This window comes from Nomascus leucogenys, chromosome 13, assembly GCF_006542625.1.
Source record: "Nomascus leucogenys isolate Asia chromosome 13, Asia_NLE_v1, whole genome shotgun sequence".
Lineage (NCBI taxonomy): Eukaryota > Metazoa > Chordata > Mammalia > Primates > Hylobatidae > Nomascus > Nomascus leucogenys.
Genome location: NC_044393.1, coordinates 6534919 through 6558348, shown reverse-complemented (window position 1 = coordinate 6558348; position 23430 = coordinate 6534919). Strand labels below are relative to the sequence as shown.

At 52.2% G+C, this 23430-nt stretch overlaps 1 protein-coding gene across 4 annotated transcripts; it reads right to left on the bottom strand.

The window, feature by feature from the left end:
* Positions 1 to 5465: 5465 nt before the first annotated feature.
* Positions 5466 to 22141, bottom strand: ZBP1 (Z-DNA binding protein 1). 4 transcript variants are annotated; one of them, XM_004090058.3, is made up of 8 exons: positions 21824 to 22030; positions 17830 to 18054; positions 17106 to 17174; positions 16481 to 16654; positions 14766 to 14933; positions 13321 to 13524; positions 11748 to 11966; positions 5466 to 6383 (listed from the first exon to the last, which is right to left on the bottom strand). In XM_004090058.3, exons 1-8 carry the CDS (start codon positions 21855 to 21857, stop codon positions 6187 to 6189), a joined length of 1290 nt encoding a protein of 429 aa, XP_004090106.1. In that variant the 5' UTR covers positions 21858 to 22030; the 3' UTR covers positions 5466 to 6186. The 4 variants fall into 4 exon arrangements, 3 of the variants coding, with proteins under 3 accessions (XP_004090106.1, XP_030681656.1, XP_030681657.1); XR_004032992.1 differs by lacking the exon at positions 17830 to 18054 and adding an exon at positions 8409 to 8915 and having other exon boundaries at positions 5468 to 6383; positions 21824 to 21983; XM_030825796.1 differs by having other exon boundaries at positions 5468 to 6383; positions 14766 to 14930; positions 21824 to 21983.
* Between the last annotated feature and the right edge of the window lie 1289 nt (positions 22142 to 23430).

Below are 23430 nucleotides of genomic sequence, written 5' to 3'. Positions count from 1 at the left end.
TCCTTCGGCAGCAGTTTCACCTCCCTGAGTGGGTTTGAATCCTCTCTCTGTCCTTCGGCAGCAGTTTCACCTCCCTGAGTGGGTTTGAATCCTCTCTGTCCTTCGGCAGTAGTTTCACCTCCCTGAGTGGCTGCCTTGGAATCATGCAGGGGTGGCTGCATCATGCTGCATATCCACAGCTGTCCAAGGAACCCTTGTTTCACAGGAGCTCTTGCAGAACAGGGTTTTCATGGAATGCAAAATCCTGGTCCTGCTGGCCCCTCCCCATCTGAGGTGGTGTGGCTGCCCGTGGGTGGGTGTCAGTCTGCTTTCATCCGTGGGAGCTAGCAGCCTGGCAGATGGGAGTGTTAAATCCTCCGTGATGGGTTGACCACCAGGACTGGAAAAATCTGGTTTTCAATCTGGAATTTTGAACATGGGTCTCACTTGTCAGCCATGTGGCTTTGGGCAAGCCACTTACCCTCCCTTGGCCCCAGTCTCCTCGTGTACTTGAAGGGAGGATTAAAGAATGCTTAGAAAATGCCCTCATCACAGAAGGTCCCCACCATTCTAAGCAACCCTAAATTCAGGGGTGAGCCTGGATTGGCTACAGCTAATGATGCTCATCCCCATGCTCAATTGGAGGTGGTAAATACTGGGGTGGTTTAGAAATTGCTTTTGTCCCCTGGGGGAATGTGAGGTCTGGAACCACTGCAGCCACTTTGTCGCCAGCAGGGCAGAACTCTTAGTGGCTGGAAAGTCTCTATGTGGAGCCTGAAAAAGCTGAGTCTGTGGGAAGCCATGCAGAGAGACGGAGGGACAGTGGGTCCTGAACCACATTGTTTGAGCTGCTGGATGAGGCCTTACCTGAACACTGCTAGTTTGCAAGAGTCAATAAACACACTAAAAAAAAAATACTGCTTTTGGTTTTGATTCAAAAGTACAAATAGATCTGCAACATCCCACCTACAATATTTTAACAGATGCCTAAACATACAGTCTTCCCCCGGTATCCCCAGGGGATTGGCTCCAGGACTCCCTGTGGATACAAAATCCATGGATGCTCAAGTCCCTGATATGAGATGATATAGTATTTGCATATAACCTATACACATCCTCCTGTATACTTTAAATCATCTCTAGATTACTTATAATACCTAAAACAATGTAAATGCTGTGTAAATAATTGTTACACGGTATCATTTAGGGAATAATGACAAAAAAAGTCCACATGTGTTTAGTACAGATGCAATCATCTTGTTTTTCAGATATTTTCGATCCTCAGAACCCACACATACATAACCGACTGTATTTTTTAAAATCTTATTGGTTTCATTTTTCCCACTTGAAACTTTATTCCCACAGTCACTCAGCCTTCCATTCCAGGCCAGACCCAGTGGCTTCATAGGTTTTCTGTGCAGTATCAGGCTTCAGATTCTCACAACTCCCCATGCAGGGTTTTTTGTTTTTTTTTGTGTGTGTGTGTGTGTGCCTTCAGTGGCTGGGGCCCTGTGGAGAGAGCCTCATCAGAGAGATGGAGAGACAGAAGCCTGAAAGGAAGGCTTGAGCCTCTGGATCCAACCATTCCTGAACATGAGTGTCCCTTGATTCCCCAGTTGCATGAGCAAATACATTCGCCATTGTGCCTAAGCCTGGGGAGCTAGGCTTCGGCCATTCAAAGCCAAAATGCCCTTGAGGCCCTCTGTAGACTCTTCTTCCTGCTCTAAGCGTCCAATTTTGGTTGCCTGGTAAAATCCCACAAGTGAGGAGTCCTGTCTGGGGTCACCCAGAGAGGAGAAGAGCAGCTGGAATGAGAACATAGAATTGCATCTGTGAGCAGGTTGGTGGTTTCAGAAAATCATTTCCAACTCCTGGAGCAAATTCCTCCTCCCCGCATCGAGCTCTGGGGGCTGCAAGCTCCGTTTGCACACACCATCGCAGAAGGGAGGGGCGGGTGGGCGGGCTAGCCAAAGCACGGGCTGAGGGGTGGATGACTTAATCATTCTCTGCTTTTAATGGTATCTAGTAAATTTCCTTCCCAAGGAGACTAACGTTGACCTTCACCTCTGGCTCCCATTAACTGCTAGCAATGCTTTGTCAACGTATTTACGACAAATTAATTACACAGGGAAAATCTTGCTGGGAAAATGAGTATTCTGGTTCAGCCTGGGCGTGGAAGCTGCATTTTGATTCCTCATTGACAGGGGGCCTGGCTATCCACAGAGTTTGGCCAAACTTTGAGGCAAGCAACTGATTTGCAGCTCCATGCAGAAGGAAGACATGCCCAGAAAGAGAGCCAAACCCCATTCTCATCCCCTCCTGCCTAGTGACTCATGTTTGCAAACTGGATACTCCATGAGAAAATACTCTGGGGATCCCAGATCAGCATGGTGGTTGAGATAACTTTGCCTGCAGTATGGCTGAGCGGCTCCAGTCCATGGGACAAGACGCCTTATCCCCCAGAGTCAATCCAATGGCTGTACCGACCTTGTTGCCTAGATTTGCCCAGTCCTCCCTGTGGGCTGGCTTGTACAGCAGTGTCTAGTCCAAACTCCCAAGCAGCCATGGTCTGGTCCCCACCTGCCTCCCCAGCCAGCCTCCCTCCACTCTTCTTTGTGCTGGGCTCTCCGGCAATACCCAGACCACGGTGGTTCTCTGAATAACTCAGCTGGTTCTGATCTTCATGGCTTTACCCCAGCTGTGCCCCTGCCTAGAGCACCATTCCTGCCCTACGCAGCCTCCTCCCTCTGCCTGGTCTTGAAAAATGGGCTCTCGAGAGTTTTTCCCTCCTCCAGGAAGCCTCCTGAACCCGTCTAGGCTGTGTCTGGGCCCCTGTCCCACACTCCTATGATTCCCTGTGATTGTTCCTGCTCTGAACTCCCTGCCTGTGTGTGTCCCCCTCCTGGCTCACTGTGAGCCACTATCAGTGACAGGGCTTTGTCTCCCACTCTCAGTAGCCCAAGGGCCCAGCACAGGGGTTAGCCTGCAGGATGTGGTCAGTGAAGGGCCTTGTCCAGCACACATTGGACCCTGGAGGTATAAGAGTCGAAAGCCAGGGCCCCAGAGCCCAATAAATTCCTCATTCGAAGCTGGGGAGTGCGGCGGACTTCTGAGGTTCTAGCCTGTCCAGCATCCCTTTCCTGGTAACTTTAGAAAACAGCTGATCCATCACCCTTAGGCCATGTGACTGGGGGTGGCTGCTCCCCATCCTGGTTCCAGAGATAAGCTATGTGATACCAGTTGGCCAATCACCGCCTTCCATTCCTCTGGCCAATGACTGGTGGGGAATGGGCATACAATTAAAGCCATCTGTTGTGGCTTTTGCCGTCGGGAAAGTCATCCCTCTCCACTGAGTAGCTAAGCTAATGGTGTGGGGGCCTGAAGTTGCCAGGGGCTGTCTTTAAAAACAGAGGAAAGCAGTAGGGAGGTGGAGCGAGGCTGAGTTCTAAGACATCACCTGAGCTCCTGGATCTAGATCTTCCTGAAGCAGGCTGTATGCCTGGACTTGTCCGTTAGAAGAGCCAGTGCATCCCCTTTTGTGCTGAAGCAGGTCTCAGCTTTCTGTCATCTACAGGCAAATGAGTCTTGATGGACATAGAGCTAGACTAATGACAAGGCAATGTTAGGGCAGTGAAGTGTGGGTTTGATGTGGGGAGCAGAGGAGGATTCAGGAGCAGACAGGAGGCATCCAGCTAGGCTGTGAGCTCTGAAATCTCCCAGTAAGGTCATGCCTCAGGTTGAGTAGCAGTGAGCTAAGAGGAGTGGGTAGGGGAGGTGAGGGGGCAGCTGCCCTTCAGAAATGGAAACCCCAGTGGAGCCAGCTTCAGCACTAAGGGGACATCTCAGTTCTTCTAACGGGTAAGTGCTAGGATAGGTTCTGCTTCAGGAATGACTGGATCTAGGAGCTCAAACAATGTCTTACGAATCCCCTTTAAGGGATGAACTGTAAGTTCTATATATCAGTCTAGGTTCTGACTAATATGTCAAAGCATCTGCCCTAAAGATCCTCCCAGTTGAGCTGGGCAAGGAGATATGAATTTGTTCAATAACTGTTTTTACTGAGGCCCTGTGATGAGCCAGCCCCTCCCCGACAAGGTAGACATTAGCCCCAGGGGGCATCAGCTTTTGGGTGTCAGATGCCAAGGCCAGTGAAGGAGACACAGTGGAGTGTGACAAACGCCTACTTGAGGACTGGGTGTGGCATTGGAGTTGGGGGCAGCAGAGTGCCTGTGTGTGTGCATGTGTGTGTGTACACGTGTGTGTGCATGTGTGTGTGTACACGTGTGTGTGCATGTGTGTGTGTACACGTGTGTGTGCATGTGTGTGTGTACACGTGTGTGTGCATGTGTGTGCCTATGTGCACATTGAAGGAAGGACACAGTCCTTGTTCCACAATCGCCCTGCCCAGCTGATCACCACCTCCCTCTATCCCTCTCCATCTTCCTCCCACCATGCCCCACCAAATCCCTCCACTACCCACCCCACCCCGTGGTTCAGGAAATGTTGCAGAGCCCATAACCCTTCTACGGGAACTTAGCCCCTAGCGGGGTGGTAAATAACAAGCTGACATGGTTTGGTTGTGTCCTCGCCTAAATCTCATTTGAACTGTAGCTCCCATAATTCCCTTGTGTTGTGGGAGGGACCCAGCAGGAGATAATTGAATCATGGGGATGGTTTCCCCCATACTGTTCTCATGGTAGTGAAGTAAGTCTTATGAGATCTGATGGCTTGATAAGGGAAGCCGCTTTCCCTTGGCTCTCATTCTCTCTCTTGCCTGCTGCCATGTAAGACTTGCCTTTCGCCTTCCACAGTGATTGTGAGGCCTCCCCAGCCACGTGGAATTGTGAGTCCATTAAACTTCTTTTTCCCTATAAATTACCCTGTCTTGGGTATATCTTTATCAGCAGCGTGAAAATGGGCTAATCCACAAGCACTCCCTGCTGATTGGCCAGAAGAGGTCACCTGACCCATGGGTCAGCCAATGACTTCCACCAGGGCCTGGTGACCCAGGGTCGGGGTGGGAAAGAATTTTCTCTTTGGGAGTCCAGCTAAAAAATCCTGAGAGATCAAGGCTGAGGAGAGAAGATTCTAGAAAGGTCGGGTTATAAGGAGGTCAGGTGGCCATGATGGGCCTTGAGGAAGTCAGATCTCAAGTGAGAAGAGAGTGGGGCAGTGTTTCAGTTGGCTCAGGCTGCTATAATAAAATGCCTCACCCTGGGTAATTTATAAACAACAGGAATTTATTGCTTACAGTTTTGGGGTCTGGGAAGGCCAAGATCAAGGTGCCAGCAGAGTCAGTGTCTGATGAGGGGTTGGTCTCGGCTTTAACGATGGCACTTTTTTACTGCATCCTCACATGGCCCACAGGCAAGTGGGACTAACAGACTCCCTCAAGCCCTTTCATGGGAGCGCTAATCCCACTCGCCCTCCTGACTCCATCCCCTCCAAAAGGCCCCACCTCTTCATACCACTGCACTGGGGATTAGGGTTTGTTTATTATTTATTTATTTTTTTTTTTTTTTTGAGACGGAGTCTCTCTCTGTCGCCCAGCCTGGAGTGCAGTGGCGCAATCTCCGCTCACTGCAAGCTCCGCCTCCCGCGTTCATGCCATTCTCCTGCCTCAGCCTCCGGAGTAGCTGGGACTACAGGCGCCCGCCACAACGCCCGGCTAATTTTTTGTATTTTTTTTAGTAGAGACGGGGTTTCACCATGTTGGTAAGGCTGGTCTCGATCTCCTGACCTCCTGATCCGCCCCCCTCGGCCTCCCAAAGTGCTGGGATTACAGGCGTGAGCCACTGCCCCCAGCTGGGATTATGTTTTGTTATGAATTTTGTTGGGACTCCAACATTCAAACCACAGCAGGTAGCCATGATGGAGGGTAACTCCAGGCAGATGCCCCGAGCCCAGGAAAGAGTGGAGAGAGTCCCCTGGGCCTGGGAGACCAAGCTCCACTCCCATCTACCCACCTCCTCTCGGCACACCAAAGGTTCCCCAAGGCAACTCCCTGTCATCTGCTCCTGGCCATCAAAAGACCTGGCCTGAACCCATCCCCATGCCAGGTCCATCCCCCCAAAACTGACGCATGCAGGTTATGTCTGCAAGCAAGCACGTCGAACAAGACGCTAAGGAATGCAGAGAGCAGCAGGCTAGTTTCCCTAGCATGCGCCCCCTCCCAGCCTGTGTCCAAGCCCCACGTGAGGCTGTGCACTAAATCCCACCTCCCCACCAACTCCCCTCGCATGAGGCTTCATCCACATAGTGGCTGCCTTCTGCAGCTTTGTGACTCCTGTTTCCAAGAGTCATAGCTTCCAGCTCGGAGGTGAGCTTCGAGTGGCTGTGAGTGACAGGCTGACCAATGTCTCGAGGAAAGTGACTTCTGGATTGTGTGTCTGCCGGACGAGGACCTGGGGAAGAGAAGATGGGGGGTGAGCTTCGTGGGCACGTGGCCTGGGCATTTCCACAGGGACCCACTCTTGGAAGGATTTCGAGCTCAGCTTGAGCCTTTGTTGTACTGTCTTGAGATTTGTACTGAGTCTTGAACAGGGAGCCCCACCTTTTCACTTTGCACTGGGCCCCCAGATCATGTAGCCAGTCCTGTTCTAGTTTCACAGCAGTGAGATGGAGGAGCAGAAATAACACCAGAAAGCCCCCATCCCAGGGCTCTCCCACTCCCCCCAGGGACCCCAAAAGACGGCTCTACGTGCTCTGACACTGACAGTCTCTGGTTAGCAGTTTCCTCAAACAAAACAAAACAAAAAACCATTCCAGGCCTTACACATCTCAGGATAAGGTCCCGCTCGCCACTCAAGGAGGAAGTGACAGGCAGACTCATTTTATCGCACTTTACCTTATTGTACTTTGGTTTATTACACTTCATAGATATTGCATTTATTTTTCACGAGTTGAAGGTTTGTGGCACCCTGCGTGAAGCGAGTCTATCAGTGTCAATTTTTCCAGCAGCATATGCTCACTTCCTGTCTCTGCGTCACATTTTGGTAATCCTCACGATATTTCACACTTTTTCATTTTGATTATATGTGTTATGGTGATCTGTGACCAGTGATCTTTGATGTTGCTGTTATAATTGCTTTGCTTTGGGGTGCCACAAATATCACCTGTATAAGATGATGAAGTTAATTAATAAATCTGTGTGTTCTGACCTGTCACTGATCGGCCGTCTCCTCCTCTCTCTCCCTCTCCTCAGGCCTCCCTATTCCTTGAGATGCAACAATATTGAAATTAGGAAAATTCATAACCCTACAATGGGCCAGGCGCCATGGGTCACGCCTGGAATCCCAACACTTTGGGAGGCTGAGGCGGGCGGATCACCTGAGGTTGGAAGTTCGAGACCAGCCTGACCTACATGGAGAAACCCCGTCTCTACTAAAAATACAAAGTTAGCCAGGCGTGGTGGTGCAGGTCTGTAATCACAGCTACCCAGGAGGCTGAGGCAAAAGAATCCCTTGAACCTGGGAGGTGGAGGTTGCAGTGAGCCTAGATTGTGCCATTGCACTCCAGCCTAGACAACAAGAGCAAAACTCCATCTCAAAAAAAAATAAAAATAAATAAATAAATAACCCCAAATGGACTCTATGTGCTAAAGTGAAAGGAAGAGTTGCACGTCTCTCACTTTAAATCAAAAGTGAGAAATGATTACGCTTGGTGAGGGAGGCATGTCCAAAGCTAAGACAAGTTGAAAGCTAGGTCAAAAGTTAGCCAAATTGTGAAGACAAAGGAAAAGGTCTTGAAGGATATTAAAAGTGCTACTTCAGCAAACACATGAGTGATGAGAAAGTGAACCAGCCTTGTGGCTAGTGTGGAGAAAGTTTTAGTGGTCTGGATAGAGGATCGAGCCAGCTACCACAGTCTCTTAAGCCTAAGCCTCGTCTAGGGCAAGGCCCTTGCTCTATTCAATTCTAAAGGCTGAGAGAGGTGAGGAAGCTGCAGAAGAAAAGTTGGAAGTGAGCAGAGGTTGGTTCATGAGGTTTAAGGAAAGAAGCCATCCCCATAACATGCAAGTGCAAGGTGAAGCAGCAAGTGCTGATGGAGAAGCTGCTGCAGCAGGTTACCCGGAAGCTCTAGCCAAGATCATTGATGAGCGTGACTACACGACAAGCAGGTTCTCAATGTAGATGAAACAGCCTTCTATTGAAAAAAGATGTTGTCTAGAACTTTCATAGCTCGAAAGGAGATGTCAATGCCTGGCTTCAAAGCTTCAAAGGGGACAGGCTTTCTTGTTGAAGACTAATGTAGCTGGTGACTTTCAGCTGAAGCCTCTCCTCAATGACCATTTTGGAAATTCTAGGGCCCTTAAGAATGATGCTAAATCGACTCTGCCTGTGTTCTATGAATGAAGCAACAAAGCTAGATGACAGCACCCGTTTATAGCATGGTTTACTGAATATTTTAAGCCTCGCATTGAGACTTACTGCTTAGAAGAAAAAAATTCCTTTGAACATTTTACTGCTCATTGTCCACACCACAGTAGCTGGGTGTTCAGGATCCTGGGTTGAGGGCCAGAAAAAAAATGTTTTTTGTTTTTGTTTTTGATTTCTTTTTCTGCTCGTTGACAATGCACATGTTCATCCAAGGGCTCTGATGGAGATGTAAAAAAGATTAACATTGTTTTCATGCCTGCTAGCACAGCATCCATTCTGCAGCCTATGGATTAAAGAGTAACTTCAACATTCACTTCTTATTCTTCAATAAATACATTTTATAAGGGCATAAGTGCAATGCAGAGTGATTCCTCAGATGGATCTGGGCAAAGTAAGTTGAAAATCTTCTGGAAAAGATCACCAATCTACATGCCATTAAGAACATTTGTGATTCACGGGAGGAGGTCAAACTATCGACATTCACAGGAGTCTGGAAGAAGTTGATTCCAACTTTCATGAACGACTTTGAGGGGTTTAAGACTTCAGTGAAGGCAGCAACTGCAGATGTGGTGGAAATAGCAGGAAAACTCGAATTAGAAGTGGAATATGAAGATGGGACTGAATTGCTACGATCTCATGAGAAAGCTTGAACAGATGAGTTGCTTCTTACGGATGAGCAAAGAAAGTGGTTTCTTGAGATGGGATCTATTCCTGGTGAAGATACTGCGAACATTGTTGAAATGACAACAAAGGATTTAGACTGTTATATAAACCTAGTTGGTAAAACAGCAGCAGGGTTGGGGAGTCTTGGTTGCATTTTTGAAAGAAGTTCTAGTATGAGTAAAATGCCATCAAACAGCATTGCATGCTACAGAGAAAGCTTTCATGAAAGAAGAATCCATTGCTGCAGCGAACTTCATTGTTGCTTTATTTTAAGAAATTGCCACAGCTGCCTCCACCTTCAGCAACTGCCACCCTGATCAGTCAGTAGGCAAGACCTCCACCAGCATAGAGATGATGACTGGCAGAAGACAGGTGATGGTTAGCATTTTTAGCAATAAAGTATTTTAAAATTAAGGTATGTATATCGTTTTTTAGATATAACGTGATTGAGTGCACACCTAATAGACTAGAGCATCGTGTGAATATAACTTGTATGTGCACTGGGAAATCAAAAATTTGCATGACTTGCTTTATTGGGGTGGTCTCACCCATAGTATCTCTGAGCTATGCCTATTGATGTCTCTTGGGGACAAAGAGAGGTGGGTGGGTCAGGGCAAGAGGCAAAGATGTCATTGGCTCCTCTGCTGGAACCTCAGGGAAGAATGTCAGGATGTTGCAGGACAAATCTGGGAGTGTGGCCATTTTTTTTTTTTTTTTGAGACAGAGTCTCGTTCTGTCACCCAGGCTGGAGTGCAGTGGCGTGATCTCGGCTCACTGCAAGCTCCGCCTCCCAGGTTCACGCCATTCTCCTGCCTCAGCCTCCCAAGTAGCTGGGACTACAGGTGCCCACCACCATGGCCGGCTAATTTTTTGTATTTTTTAGTAGAGACGGAGTTTCACCATGTTAGCCAGGATGGTCTTGATCTCCTGATCTTGTGATCCACCCGCCTTGGCCTCCCAAAGTGCTGGGATTATAGGCGTGAGCCACCATGCCCAGAAGTGTGGCCATTTTTTAAAAACACAGAGCTGTGTTCTTTCCAGAAAGAGGAGTCTTCAACGGTCTGGCTTGAGACCCCCAGGGCTCTGCAGACGGCCCGTGCTATGGGGTCCTAAGCCGGATGGGGGATGGAGGGCTGGTGGCACATGCCCTCCTAGTGGTTCCCAGTGGCCTTGGAGGTTTCAGAGACACCCTTTGCTGCTGGAAGGGAGTCCGTGCTCCCAGATGCTCATGGCCTGGGTCCTGAGGAATGCGCTCCCGGTCCCCATTCCACAGGTGTCACGTGTGCATGGGGCTCCTAGGGGTCCTGGAGGGAGAGTTTGAAGACACGTGGGGCCAGGGTGTCCTCAGTATGCTGGGACAGCAAGGACACGGCCCTTGGGGTGAGGAGGCCCTCTGGACTTCCAGGACATGCATGCCCTGGGCCTTCAGGCACTGGAGGGTAGATGCCGGCCAATCCTCCAGATTCCATGAATCCACATTTTCTCCCCACTGGTGGGATTGGGTGTGATCCCTTATTCCAGATCCCAAAAGGGTAGGAGCGGAAATCCTCCTTCTAATTCTTTCTTCACATGGGAGGCAAAAATCTCATCCTGCCCCTCTCCTGCTCAAGGGCCGCCGTGGCTCCCAATTGCCTTAGCATCAGCTGCAGCCTGGAGCCAGGCCCTGGCTCTGCTCTCCACGCTCAGGTCACAACCCCTATGGGTTCCCACACTGTCATGTCCTCACCTCCAGGCCATTGTCCACACGGTTCCACCCACCAAGTACACCCGCCCTGGCCCTCCCCACCTTGCGTGGACCTGCCTGACTCTCCAGCTGCCCCCACCCAAGGCCCCGAGCTCCCTTCTGCAGAGTTGGGATCCTCAGGCTCTGCAACCAGCCTGTGCAGCTTCCAGGGACTGAACTGTGGCTGGGGCGGTGAACCGCACTGGTTTCCCCTCTCCCCTCTTCCTGTTGGCAGTGGAGCCCCCTCCCCTGAGTCTCTTGCTGGGCTTAGACTGCCTTGACACAGGCGGCACTTCCCAGGCCCCCCGTGGCTAAGTGCAGGCCCTCAGAACAGCACAGATGCAGTGGGTGGGCTTGGTCAAAGACAACAGCTGCTCTCTGTACCCTCTCTTGCCCCTCTGTTTGCTGGTGCTAAGTTCAACCCCACAGACGAGGACGGAGCCCAAGGGACGACTCAGCACAGAGGTAAAAGAAACCCTGATCTGCTACCCTCGCCCGGACATGAGACTTGGGCTTCAAGTAGGCGGGGCTGCCACATGTGGCATCTCCACTGCGGCAGGTCAGCCTGTGCCCTGATGCAGAACCTCATTTGCATGGCAACCCAGCACCTCTCTTGGGCCCAAAACAATCATGACAACAATGATGAGACAATAACACTCCTATCTCCTGAATGCTGGCAGGGCTGGTGCAGGGCTGAGCTCCGCCTTCAGATTTTACCCCAGTCTTGCAACCACTGTAGGAGTTGCTTCAGGCTATTCTTGCCATCCCACTTGACAGTTAAGGAGACAGAGGCTCCTGGATGAAGTGACTTGGGTGGTCCCTCCACTAGGAGGACGGAGCCTCGAAGCTGTGACTCCAGAGCTGCTGCTTCTCGCTATGGGTGGGCGCTGCCTCCAGACTCCGGGAAACCAGAGATTAGCGAACGATCCATGAGAATGAATGAATGAGTGGAAGGTGGGGAGAGAGAGAGAACACACAGGGGTCCACTCTGCCCCCCAGCTCACCTGCGTCCTCCCCTGGCTCCCCTTCTCCAGACCCTGCGACTCCTCCTGGGCCAGCCACCCCTGGGCTGATAGACATTTTGTTGCTGTTGCCGATGGTGGCATCCTTGAGAAAGCACGATTTCATGTGGATTCTCTGGGCGGCGTCCCCCTCGGGGTGAGTTCCCGGACTGGGCATTCTTGCTTCAAACGAAGCTTCTGGGCCGGCAGCAGTGGCAGAGACTGTGGGTCAAAGGGAGAGAGGCCTGGAGCCAGGAGCAGCTGGACAGTGGCCGGGAACCCTGACCCCCAGCCTGGCTCACCCTCCTCCCCAGACCTCCCACCAGTGGCCCACACCATCCCAGGCGCACAGCCTGTGCCTGCCGGCCACACCCGCGCCCGCCACACCTCCGCCCGCCACACCTCTGCTCGTGCTGTTGCGCTGTCTGGGAAGCGTCTTTCTGCCCCACTGATCCCGCAGTGGGTCTGCCCCACTGATCCCGCCCAGCTGATCTGGACGTCAGTGTCTTCCTCTGGGATTCAGCTCCTCTCTCCTCTGCTTCCTACTTCCCACTGCACTGGAACACTGGCCCCCACTTTTGGTTGAAATCTTATGGGGGGTCCCAGCCTGGCCCCAGCCCCTGCCATCTGGCTCTGCCCTTTCCCACCCAAACTTCTGAAGAATCATCCACACTGAGTCTCGCCTCCACCACTCCCCAGACCCCTTCTGCTCCCTGGTTCCCAGAAACCACCCCCGCAATGTTACCACGACCCCTGTCCCTGAACCCCACAGATGCTTCCTTGGCCCCGCCAGCCTGGCCTCTCTCTGGAGACACCTTTCCCAGGGCCTCTGCTTTCCTCCTCCCTCTCTGGCTTCTCTGCTGGTTCTCTCCCCCAGCCCATCTCTGCATTCCCAGTGCGGGGGAGGCCTCTGCCCGCGGCCCTCTGGTCACTGCAGCCACAGCACCTAGTAGGGCACCTGTCTTCCATCCTCCCTAAACACCATTGCAGTCTCAAACCGCCACCCTGCTCCAGCTGGCTCAGCCTCTGCTTCTCTGTCCATTTTACAAATGAGGAAACTGAGGTTTCCTGCAGTCAGTCGTAGGGGAAGGGGATCCAGAGTGCTAGCTTTATTTTATTTATTTATTTATTGAGATGGAGTCTCACTCTGTCACCCAGACTGGATCTCCGTTTACTGCAACCTCCGCCTCCCAGGTTCAAGCAGTTCTCCTACCTCAGCCTTCCGAGTGGCTAGGACTACAGGCACATGCCACCATGCCCAGTTAATTTTTTGTGTGTGTATTTTTGGTAGAGACAGGGTTTCACCATATTGGTCAGGTTGGTCTCGAACTCCTGACCTCAGGTGATCCACCCACTTTGGCTTCCCAAAGTGCTAAGATTTCAGGTGTGAGCCCCCGTGCCCAGCCTAGAGTGCTAGCTTTAAAAGCCCCACCTGCTCTACTCTGGTTCAGCCACCTTGTGGAAGGAAAGGAATTTCCCATCATGCTTCTCTCCCCACAAAGATTCTGGCTCCAGTTCCTTCCAGTGAGGACCCACGGGGTGGCAGGGTTGGGTCTGGCCTCTAGATGCCAGTTACCTGGGGGGCTGCCAGGAGGGCTGTGGGCAGGGCCCTTGGATGGGACGCCGTGAAGCCTCATCTCATTGCTGTGTCCCAGCTGCACCCGTTTGAGTATGGACCGCTCCATGTGGATGTCCTGGGGGCCCCAGGGATTAAGCAGGATCCTCCGAGTTGAGGAATCACCTGGTGCCATTGAAGGGAGGTGGCAGGGACCGGTGGAACCTGGCAGGGAACAGTGGCACAGCCTGACTGGAGATTACTGCAGGCTTCTTCCCTCCCCTCACTACCACACACATTCCTGTCCTCTGAATTCTTCCTAGACACCATCGAACTGGGGGCCGAAGACTTCAGGCTCCGGCTTAGAGAGCAAGAGGACCTGGCGGAATAGCTCATTTTGGGGCTCCCTGGGTTCTCAGGACCGGGGCTGGTACTGGGTGTTGCAGGGATACTCACAAACCCAAACAATGAGCTCCTCGTTCTGATTCCCAGTCACTCCCGAGCCTTCCCACCTCATGAGGACAAAGTCTCCTTCAGTGCTAACACCGAAGGCTCAGAGCCTCCTGCAGTGTTTTAACTGCCAGGGACAACATTTATTTTTATGGTGATTTTCATGGTTTTCACTTAAAATAATACTATAAAATTGTTTTAAAATAACTTTTTAAAAAGGTGCACCACTCAACAACATTAATTAAATAATCAGACGTGGGTATGGCCAGAATCAGGAAGGTGGGGCTCAGAGAATTAAAGCTAGGGAAACCATGATCTAGATTCTAGAACAAAGTTCCTCATTTCACAACTGGGGAAACTGAGGCTGACAGTGGGGAAAGGTTCTCCCAAGGTTACAGGGAGTGTCCTGACTTTGGGGCTGATGCTGTCACTCACAGGTGACAAGGCTGGGCTGACACGTGGCTCTGTCCCCTCTTGCCACCGGGCCCGGCACAGGGTAAGTGCTCTAAGTGCAACACCGCATTTCATCCAAACTAGGATGCCACAGGTGGTGAGATGCACCCCAGTTTCCAGCCTGTTAAAATGTGGGGGAAAGTAGCGTGTCTCAGAACAAATACCGTACTACAATAACCTCCCCTGTAGCATTCCACGGAGGGAGAGGAAATCGAGTTGTTTCTCATGAAAAACACCGGACCCCATTGAAAATGAGGCATAAGGTCAGGCGCAACACAGAGATACCCCATCTTAATTTTAAAATTTTATTAGAAAAATAAAAATTAAATTAAATTTAAAAATGAAGTAGAAGGTATCAGAGTACAGGGAAATCAGGAGAGCTTTGATCCGGGTGTCCTCATTCTCAGGACGGCCATAAAGGTGGACTGTGGGGATCTGGAAGCAACCCTTTCCCCTTGGAGGGCTGAATCCCCCCACTCCCCATCCCTACCCTTTGCCCCCACCCAGTGGATCAGGTGGCCCCCCACTGAGGTCCCCTCCCCGGGCTCTCTCGGGTGACTCACCGTCCTCCCTGGAGACTGTCTGTCTTGTAATGATGTTCCCGTGTCCAATCTGGATGGCTTTGGAGTTTGCGATGGAAATCCGGCTATTCGGTCCATTCTGGCAGATCATGTTGATTGGATTGTGCTGGTGAATAATTGAGACCGACTCTGCTCTTCTTCCAGAATCTTCTGCAAAATGATATTCAACTCTATCCCTTCGCCCCTCTCTATGGGTCAGGGGTTCCCAATGCCAGTCGGCAGCACCAAATTCTCCTGGGGAGCTTGTTAAAATACCCTGGGCGTTCTGAGTCAGTAGGGCCAAGTGGGAGGCCAGAGCTGGGTATTTAACAGACACCACAGGTACCTCAGAGGGAGCCTTGCTTGAAAATAGCCACTGTGAGTGACCCTACCTGTGTCCTTTGCTGCCCCATGGCCGGGCCGCCATGATTGCTGGCTGGGAGGACCACAGGGGCCCCACACTGCTATCCCTGGGGGATAGCCACAGCCCAGACCCCCGAGCACCTGCACCATTGCCCTTCTCCCTTGAGTAGTGGCTGAGAGACAGCAGCCCATCAGGCCAGATCGGTTGTGTTGGGCTCTCATGACATTTTAAATATTTGAATTTGTCACTAGTGTTTTGGCTGTCACGCGTTATTCCTTTCTCACAGCAGCCCTAGGATGCTGAGACCCCCTCGGGCACCCGTCGTGAGTAGCAGAGTCAGCCCCGCCGGGGTCGAGGCAGGCACCTGCCCAGACTGTGTGGGGCCCATCAGCACCCTCTGGGGTCTCGGCTCCTGTGCCTTTGTGGGCCCTTCCCCTATACACAAATATTTAAATTACATTGTAGGGCAAGGATAACCCAGACTGGATTTTTAAATTTAATTTTATTTATTTATTTGGTTTTTTTTTTTTTGAGACAGAGTTTCGCTTTTGTTGCCCAGGCTGGAGTGCAATGGCGCAATCTCAGCTTAGTGCAACCTCTGCCTCCTAGGTTCAAGCTATTCTCTTACCTCAGCCTCCCAAGTAGCTGGGATTACAGGCACCCGCCACCACACCTGGCTAATTTTTGTATTTTTAGTAGAGAAGGGTTTCGCCATGTTGGCCAGACTGGTCACTCCTGACCTGAGGTGATCTGCCTGCCTCAGCCTCCCAAAGTGCCAGGATTACAGGCGTGAGTGACCGTGCCTGGCCCATTTTTAGATATTCATTATTATTGTAGTATTCATTCTTCTGATTTTAAATGAAATTAAAATTAAAACATTTTCAAGGACCCCTAAGAGTGCCATGCACCTATTGGATCTTGGCCCTCTGTGCCTGCTGGATCTCACGGGGAAGCTGACCCTGGGGCTCCACCCGGTAGGGGTCCGAGCCTAGTCTTGCCTTCTCTTCTGCCAACTTTTAAAGCCAACTTGGGCAAAGTGCTCAAAGAAAACTATTCCCAAACTCAGACTGATCCCTGCACCCCAGAGCTGAGAACACTGGGAATGGGCCACCTCCATCCCATTTACTGGCCTTCTGCAACTGTAGCCCTTGGGCTACGCCTCCAAAAAGCCATCCCTGGTTAATACTGCCAGCACACCCCTTCCTCCTGGAAGCCCTTGCAGTGAATTGTCAGTAGGACCCCCAGAAGCTTCTAGCAGTTTCTGGTGAGCTGCTCAGCAGAGCACCCAGCAAAGACCAAGCGCTAGTGTCATGGTTTCCCTCTGCAGCCCAGGTGCAGGCAGCCAGGCGCCTACCTGGGCGGTAAATCGTCCATGCTTTGGACTGCTCATCCACGTCCAGAAGGTGCCTGCTCTTCATCCTGTACAAGTCTGGGTTCACATCTTTTGCTGTCCTCATTCCCAGTGCCTGGGCGATGACCAGGGCCCTCTGGGGACCATTGTCTTTGAGAAACCTGTAGATGTCTTCCTCTAGGAGGCAGGATGGCCAGGTGGTTAGGGAGGAATCCTGGGGTTTGCATCTGCCCCACCGCTTCCTAGCTGTGTGGCCCTGGACCCGGCCCCTCGAGGCCTGGTTTCCTCATCTGTAAAATGGGTGTCACGATAACGGGGTCATAATGATGCACCGCAGAGGTGCTCTGAGGGTGGGGGATGTGCACAGAGTGCTGTGCACTGGGCCTGGCGCATGGCGGGTGCATGGTGAGGGTCAGCTATTGTCTGACTAGAGAAATCACTGCTCAGCCACTCAGATTCTCCCGCTGTGAGGGCTGGGTCTTGGCTCTGAATACTGTGTGGGAGCCGCCTGGTGGGTGGGACAGGGCCCCTGAACACTGGTGAGATCTTGTACCCTCAAGGAGGGCCTGGGGTTCCTGGGGATTGGGATCCTGTGTCCCGGGAGCTGAAGGGACATGCAACTACTTACCCCGTTGTTGGCTGAACTGAGGGCCAGGGGCCTCTGGAATTGTAGCTGAATATTGCTGGGTCCTCTTGGCTGGAGAAAGAAAGATGGGTCAGAGGGGTTGGGGACAGGAGACCGCACCAGGCCCCCACCCACAAAGGTGGGCAGCTCCCTAGGGGTGAGTGGCAATGCCGGTAATTGCAAACTCAGACTCCAGAGTTAAACACACTTGACTTCAAATCCTGCCTGCACCCTGGCAGCTGCGGTTTCCTGCTGATTAACTTCTCTGGGGCTCAGCCTCCTTTGCCTCCTGGGGTTGTGTGAGGGCTGGGTGAACCCCAAAACAGTGCCCAGCTTAAGTGCATGATAAATGGCAGCTCTTTCTGGCTGTGGGCTGTAAAGCTAGAAAAGGGGGGCTGGTGGGACTGCATGTGTTCTGTGATTAGGACCATCGCGTCATTGCTGTTTCCATCATGATGATTTTCTATTATAATTGTTAGTGTTCTGCCTAGTACTTCCTGTATGCAGGGCTGGGCTGAGCCTGACACAGGGCCTCCTCTCAGCAACCCCCACCAAGCAGCCCTGCTGTGAGCTCCATCAACCAGAAAAAGAAACCAAGGCACAGAGAGGAAACCCGTGAGCTCCCAGGTGGCAGAGCTCAGATTCAAACCCAGGCTCAAATCTGTGCTTGTCCATTGCCAGGATGCTCCCTGCTGGGTCAGACCCGCCTCCCCGGGGTGGCAGTTACCAGGGCTGCGCAAGGCCAGCTCTGCAGGACCCTCGCCTTCAGGATCAGTCCCGCCCAAGCACCAGGTGGCAGGGGCTGTGAGGGAGACTTTCAGCTGCTTTTTCATTCGGTAGAGGACTTGGTTAAGCTCCCTCTTGGGCGCTTGGCATTCCTTCACCAGCTGGGCAAGTTTCACCGGGGAGCCAGCCTCTGTCAGCACCTGCAGGATCCTCTGTTCAAGGTGGCCTGGGGGAGCGAGCGGGGGACAGAGAGAGGAACTGAGTCTGCCGGGTCCCCACAGTTGAGCCCAGGCTGAAGGCTCCAGGAGGCACATAGGCCCCTTTTTGAGAGGGGTCCAGGGCAGAGGAAAGGGCAAGGACCCCAGCAGATGCCCCCTAAGAGCAGAGCAGCTGTCCCTGCCCAGAGAGAGGCATGCAGGCTGATCAGAAACGGCCTTGGCTGGGCAGCCTGGTGGCCAGAGGAGGTGCCGCCTCGCCTGTGCTCTCCCCGGGTGTGGGTTTCAGAGGGCAGTGGGGTTCCTCAGCTCTCAGGTGTCCTCAGGGCAGAGGGGAGTAGAGGGCAGAAGGACGGAGCCAGAGGGAGGCAGGGGGACCTGGGAGCACAAAGGCAAGTTCTGCCTGGGACGCCTGCCTGGGTGTACCTGATGCCCATCGCCATTCTCCCTGGGAATCCCTTCCTGTCGGCTCACCATCCATCCATGGCGCCATATCCATCCAAGCCAGAGACCGACCAGACATCAGAAACAGACCTTTCCCCCAGTGCCCAGTCATGGAGCCCTGGAAATGCCATTCCCGGATTCTCTGGAATCCCCCCACTCCTCTCTTTTCGGCTGGCACCACCCCCTTCCTCTTCACCATCTCCTAGGTGCAGTGATAGGCTTCCCGTTGGCCCACCAGCTCCAGCCGGGTACCCTCCAGATCTGGCTCTGCCAACCACCCAGCTTGGCCTGCACCTGCCCCCAACTTCCCTCCAAGTGCTGGCCTGTCTGTGCTCCCTTCAGCCCCACTCACCCCAGCCCCTTTGCACACACTGTTCCTGCTGCCAGGAACACCCTTCCCTCACGCCCCAACCTGTATGATGTCTACTCAACCTCCAGGCCTCCTCAGATGCCACTTCCTTGGGAGAGCCTGTCCCTGTGTCCCAGAGTGGCTGGGATGCTGATTGTGTGTGGGTCCCCTGCAGAACGTCCGCTAGTGTCCCCCGCTGTGCTTGCATGGCTCACTGTTGTACCTTCAGCATTTAGCACAGTGCTGGGCACAGAGTAGGTGCTCAGGAAATGGCAGTTGAATGTATGAGTGACTGAGTGAATGAATGAATGAATGGGGCCAGGAGTGGTGGCTCACACTTGTAATCCTAGCATGTCAGGAGGCTGAGATGGGAGGACCCCTAGAGGCCAGGAGTTCTAGACCAGCCTGGGCAACATAGTGAGACCCCCATCTCTACAAAAAAAGAAAAAAATCAGGTAGGTACGATGGCACGTGCCTGTAGTCCCAGATGCTCAAGAGGCTAAAATGGGAGGATTGCTTGAATCTAGGAGGTTGCAGCTAGTGAGCTATGCATGCACCACTGCACTCCAGCCTGGGCAAGACCCCATCTCTGGGAAAAAAAAAAAAAGGACTGAATGAGTGAGTGTCTGTCTCTAGGGACAGACGTTTACCCAGTAGACCCCGGGCAGGGCCCGGGCAGCTTCTCCTTGGCCATTTGGCATGTGCTGCTGTTTCCTGGACTGAGTTTAATGAGAACTAAGCAGGACCCCAAGAGATTCAAGGAGGAATTCTCCAAATGACCCCTGCTCCTCCTGAGGCAGCTCTTAAAAATCAAAGCCATTAGCTCACACAATAATTAAAAAATCAAAGCCAGCTGCCCTGCCCGGAGATGAGGCTGGGGCAGACACAGGGTATGGGCAGCACCTGGCAGCCAGCAGCCTGGGAGAGCCACTGTGGGCGGGGGCCCCACCTGTTCACCAGGAAGCTTCTGCTTCAAGGAACCCAAGGGCAGTGCGTTGGAGAGCCCTTCTTGGAAAGACCTGAGTTCCCCTTCCAGGACAGTGACTTAGTCCTTTGTCATCTGGGCTTTCTTTCCTGTTCAGAGGATTCTCCAGGTTTGCCCAGGGTTCCTTGGTCACAGCACTCGTAGGGGAGGGAAGAATCAGTTTGTGCCTCGCCCTGATGGTTACAAAGCTGACAGGCTTGCCGTGTGCAGGTGAAGAGCAATGAGAAGACCTGGGAATCCCCACTCCTGCGCCCACTGAACTCCCCCACCAGCAGCCAGCAGCACCCCCATGCGCCTGACTTCACACCTGACTTCGCCTTGTCTCGCAGAGTTTTTTTTTTTTTTTTTTGAGATGGAGTTTTGTTCTTGTTGCCCAGGCTGAGGCTGCAGTGGTGTGATCTCGGCTCACTGCAACATCCACCTCCTGGGTTCAAGCAATTCTCTTGCCTCAGCCTCTCAAATAGCTGGGATTACGGGCACGTGCCACTACACCCAGCTGATTTTTGTATTTTTAGTAGAGACAGGGTTTCCCCTTGTTGGCCAGGCTGGTGTCGAACTCCTGACCTTGGGTGATCCCCACAACTCGGCCTCCCAAAGTGCTGGGATTACAGGTGTGAGCCACTGCGCCCTGCCGCAGAGTTTTGATTCTGGAAGGCTGACCCTAGGGAGCCAGTGCCTTGGCTCCATGGACCCCAGAGGAGATGGGGTCAGAGGCGTGGATGCAGGACAAGCACGGGCCCTGGGCTGGCCTCGACCACTGAGTCCCAGGCTACTGTGTCTGAAAATGGGAAATTGTAAAATGGAGCAGGTATAGGCAACAATTTGGTCACAAAAGGAAAATCAACTGGGGAAGAAGACAAGAAAAGCCAGCGAGGGCTGAGTCCGGAACCTCTGTCAGCACCCGTGAGTCCCGGAACAGGAAGCACCACAGGAACTCAGTGGCCAGCCCGGCTCCTGGGCCACACCCTGATATTAGCCCTCTAGGGGCACAGTCTGGGTTGGTTTTTTAAAATTCTGCTGGCTGATTTCCTGGGTTGAGCTCCCAGCCCTGCCAACCACTAGCTATGTGACCTCCTCCCGGCTTCGGGTTCCCCTTCTGTGAAATGGAGACAATAATAACTACTTCAAAGATTGTGGTGAGGATTAAAAACAAAACAAACCCATCCCCCAGACCGCAAAACCACACTTCACCTACAGTCTACAGCGCTTAGTGGAGACCCTAGAGAACAGCAATTATTCGATATGCTATTGGCTTTCATTGCAACTCTTTTAGGAATAGAATGAATGAAGTGTTAGTTGAGGAAAGAATGCAACAAGGGGGAACAAAGGCACACACGTATCTCATCAAAGCAAACCACTTTGTTCTCGATATGACTGTGACATGGGTGTTTAGACGCTAGCACCAGCGCTCGCCACAGTGTCATTTCACCTCTCAGGGCCTCAGTTATCTATAAAATGGGAATGACATGGCACTTGTCCCTGAAGGCCATCAGGAAATGCTTGGAAAGCATGTTTCGAGGTGCCTGGGGCATAGTCAGCTGTCGAAGGAGGATGGCTATGCTGTCCCTTTCTATTTTTTTTTTTTTTTTTTCTGAGACGGAATCTCACTCAGTCACCACACCACTGGGGTGCAGTGGTGCCATCTCAGCTCACTACAACCTCCGCCTCCCGGGTTCAAGTGATTCTCCAGCCTCAGCCTCCCGAGTAGCTGGGATCACAGGCATGCGCCACCATGCCCGGTTAATTTTTGTATTTTTAGTAGAGATGGGGTTTTGCCATGTTGGCCAGGCTAGTGTCAAACTCCTGAGCTCAAACAGTCCACCTACCTCGCCTCCCAAAGTGCTGGGATTACAGGCGTGAGCCACCACGCCCAGCTGGTCTGCTATTCTTTAGGATACTGCTATTGTCATCATGATCTGGACCAAGCAAAACAGGAAGAAAGAGAAATGGAAATCTCATCCCGGGAGCTACCGCTGGTCCTTGGAAGGAAGAAGTACTGTACCTTCTCTGTCCGGGTCAGCAGAAGCCTGGGCCATGCTGAAGGCAGCTGCAAGGAGCCGGAGAGACTTGGCAGGTGGTGCAGGCTTCTGCACTGTGGCCTTGAGAGGGTGGGCTAGGTCGAGGCTGGGGCTTCTCAAGTGGCCGAGCCTGGTACTTCTTGCAGCTCTGAACCCACAAGGGAAGGGATGCCAGCTTCCACCGGGCAGGTGTCAGCTGCTTACAGCCCGGAAATAGACGCCTAGCCAGGCCGGCCAGATTAGGTTTCAGGAGAAAAAGAAAATGAAACTTCTCTGTTTGTCTTTTGAAAGAAAAAAAAAAAGTGGAAGCCGGGTGGATGAGCAAGACAGAGTTGGGGCCCTGACTTGATATTGACAGGGAGGAGCTGTAAACTTGGCAAGACCAGAGCGTCCTCCGAAGAGGCCTTTGAGACAGAGGACTTCCCTCACCTTCCCCGTTCCAGGCACAGCCCACCTGGACCTCTACATTTTTATTTTCTGAATCAGCATCAGAGAATTGAAAAAAAAAAAAAAAAAAAAAAAAAAGAGCATTCACCACCTGGAAGGGTGATGTCAGGGCGTGGCATCACTCTGATGATGTCAGGAGCTGGGGCTGGTTTCCTGGTTTCTGTGTTTTTGTTTGTTTTTGAGACAGGGTTTCTGTCATCCAGGCTGGAGTGCAGTGGCGCGATCATGGCTCACGGCAGCCTCCACCTCCTGGACTCCAGCGATCGTCCCACCTCTCAGCCTCCCTAGTAGCTGGGACCACAGGCCTAGACCACCATGCCCGGCTAATTTTTGTATTTTCTGTAGAGATGGGGTTTCATCATGTTGCCCAGGTTGGTCTCAAACTCCTGGGCTCAAGCGATCTCCCTGCCTTGGCCTCCCACAGTGCTGAGATTCCAGGTGCAAGCCCCCAAGCCCGGCCCCCCTGGTTCCTGTGGTACTTCCTCCTCGGGGGCTCACAGGTGCTACAGAGGCACCGTCCCCAGCTCTCAGTGGCTTTTCTTGTCTTCTTCCCAGTTTATTTCCCTTGCCCACACTAGGGGCAGAAAATTTAGGTGGGTGAATGCCCTGAGATTGTTCTTGTGTGTATCCATGTGAGCCTCTTTAATGAACACCTACTATGCGTTTTCCAATCTCAAGTGCTCCTCCAACCTGTCTACAAGATAGGGGCCAGTTCTGTCTTCTCCTCAGGGGGGAAACTGAGGCTAGAAAGGCAAGATCACTTGTCCAAGGCCACAAAGAGTCCATGGCAGAGCTTGTCCTGTCCATTCCCCAATTGTGTTTCCTGATCTGTAACACCCAGAAGTCATTGGTGAATCACCCTTAGTGCACAGATGACATGGAGTTCCCAGCCTCATCGTAAAACTTGCTTATTAATTTCAGAGTCAGATGCCTGGGGTCAGCATGTGAGAACCGGCAGCTGAGTGGTTTGGAATGCAAGCCTGGGGTCAGCATGCTTGGGTCCAAATCTGGCTCCACCATTTACCGGCTGTGTGACCTCGGACAAATTATTTAACCCCCCTGTGCCTCAGTTTCCCCAAGTGTAAAAGGACTTAATCAAAGGACTTAGCTTATGGGGTCGAGGTGAGGACCTAAGGGGCTAATC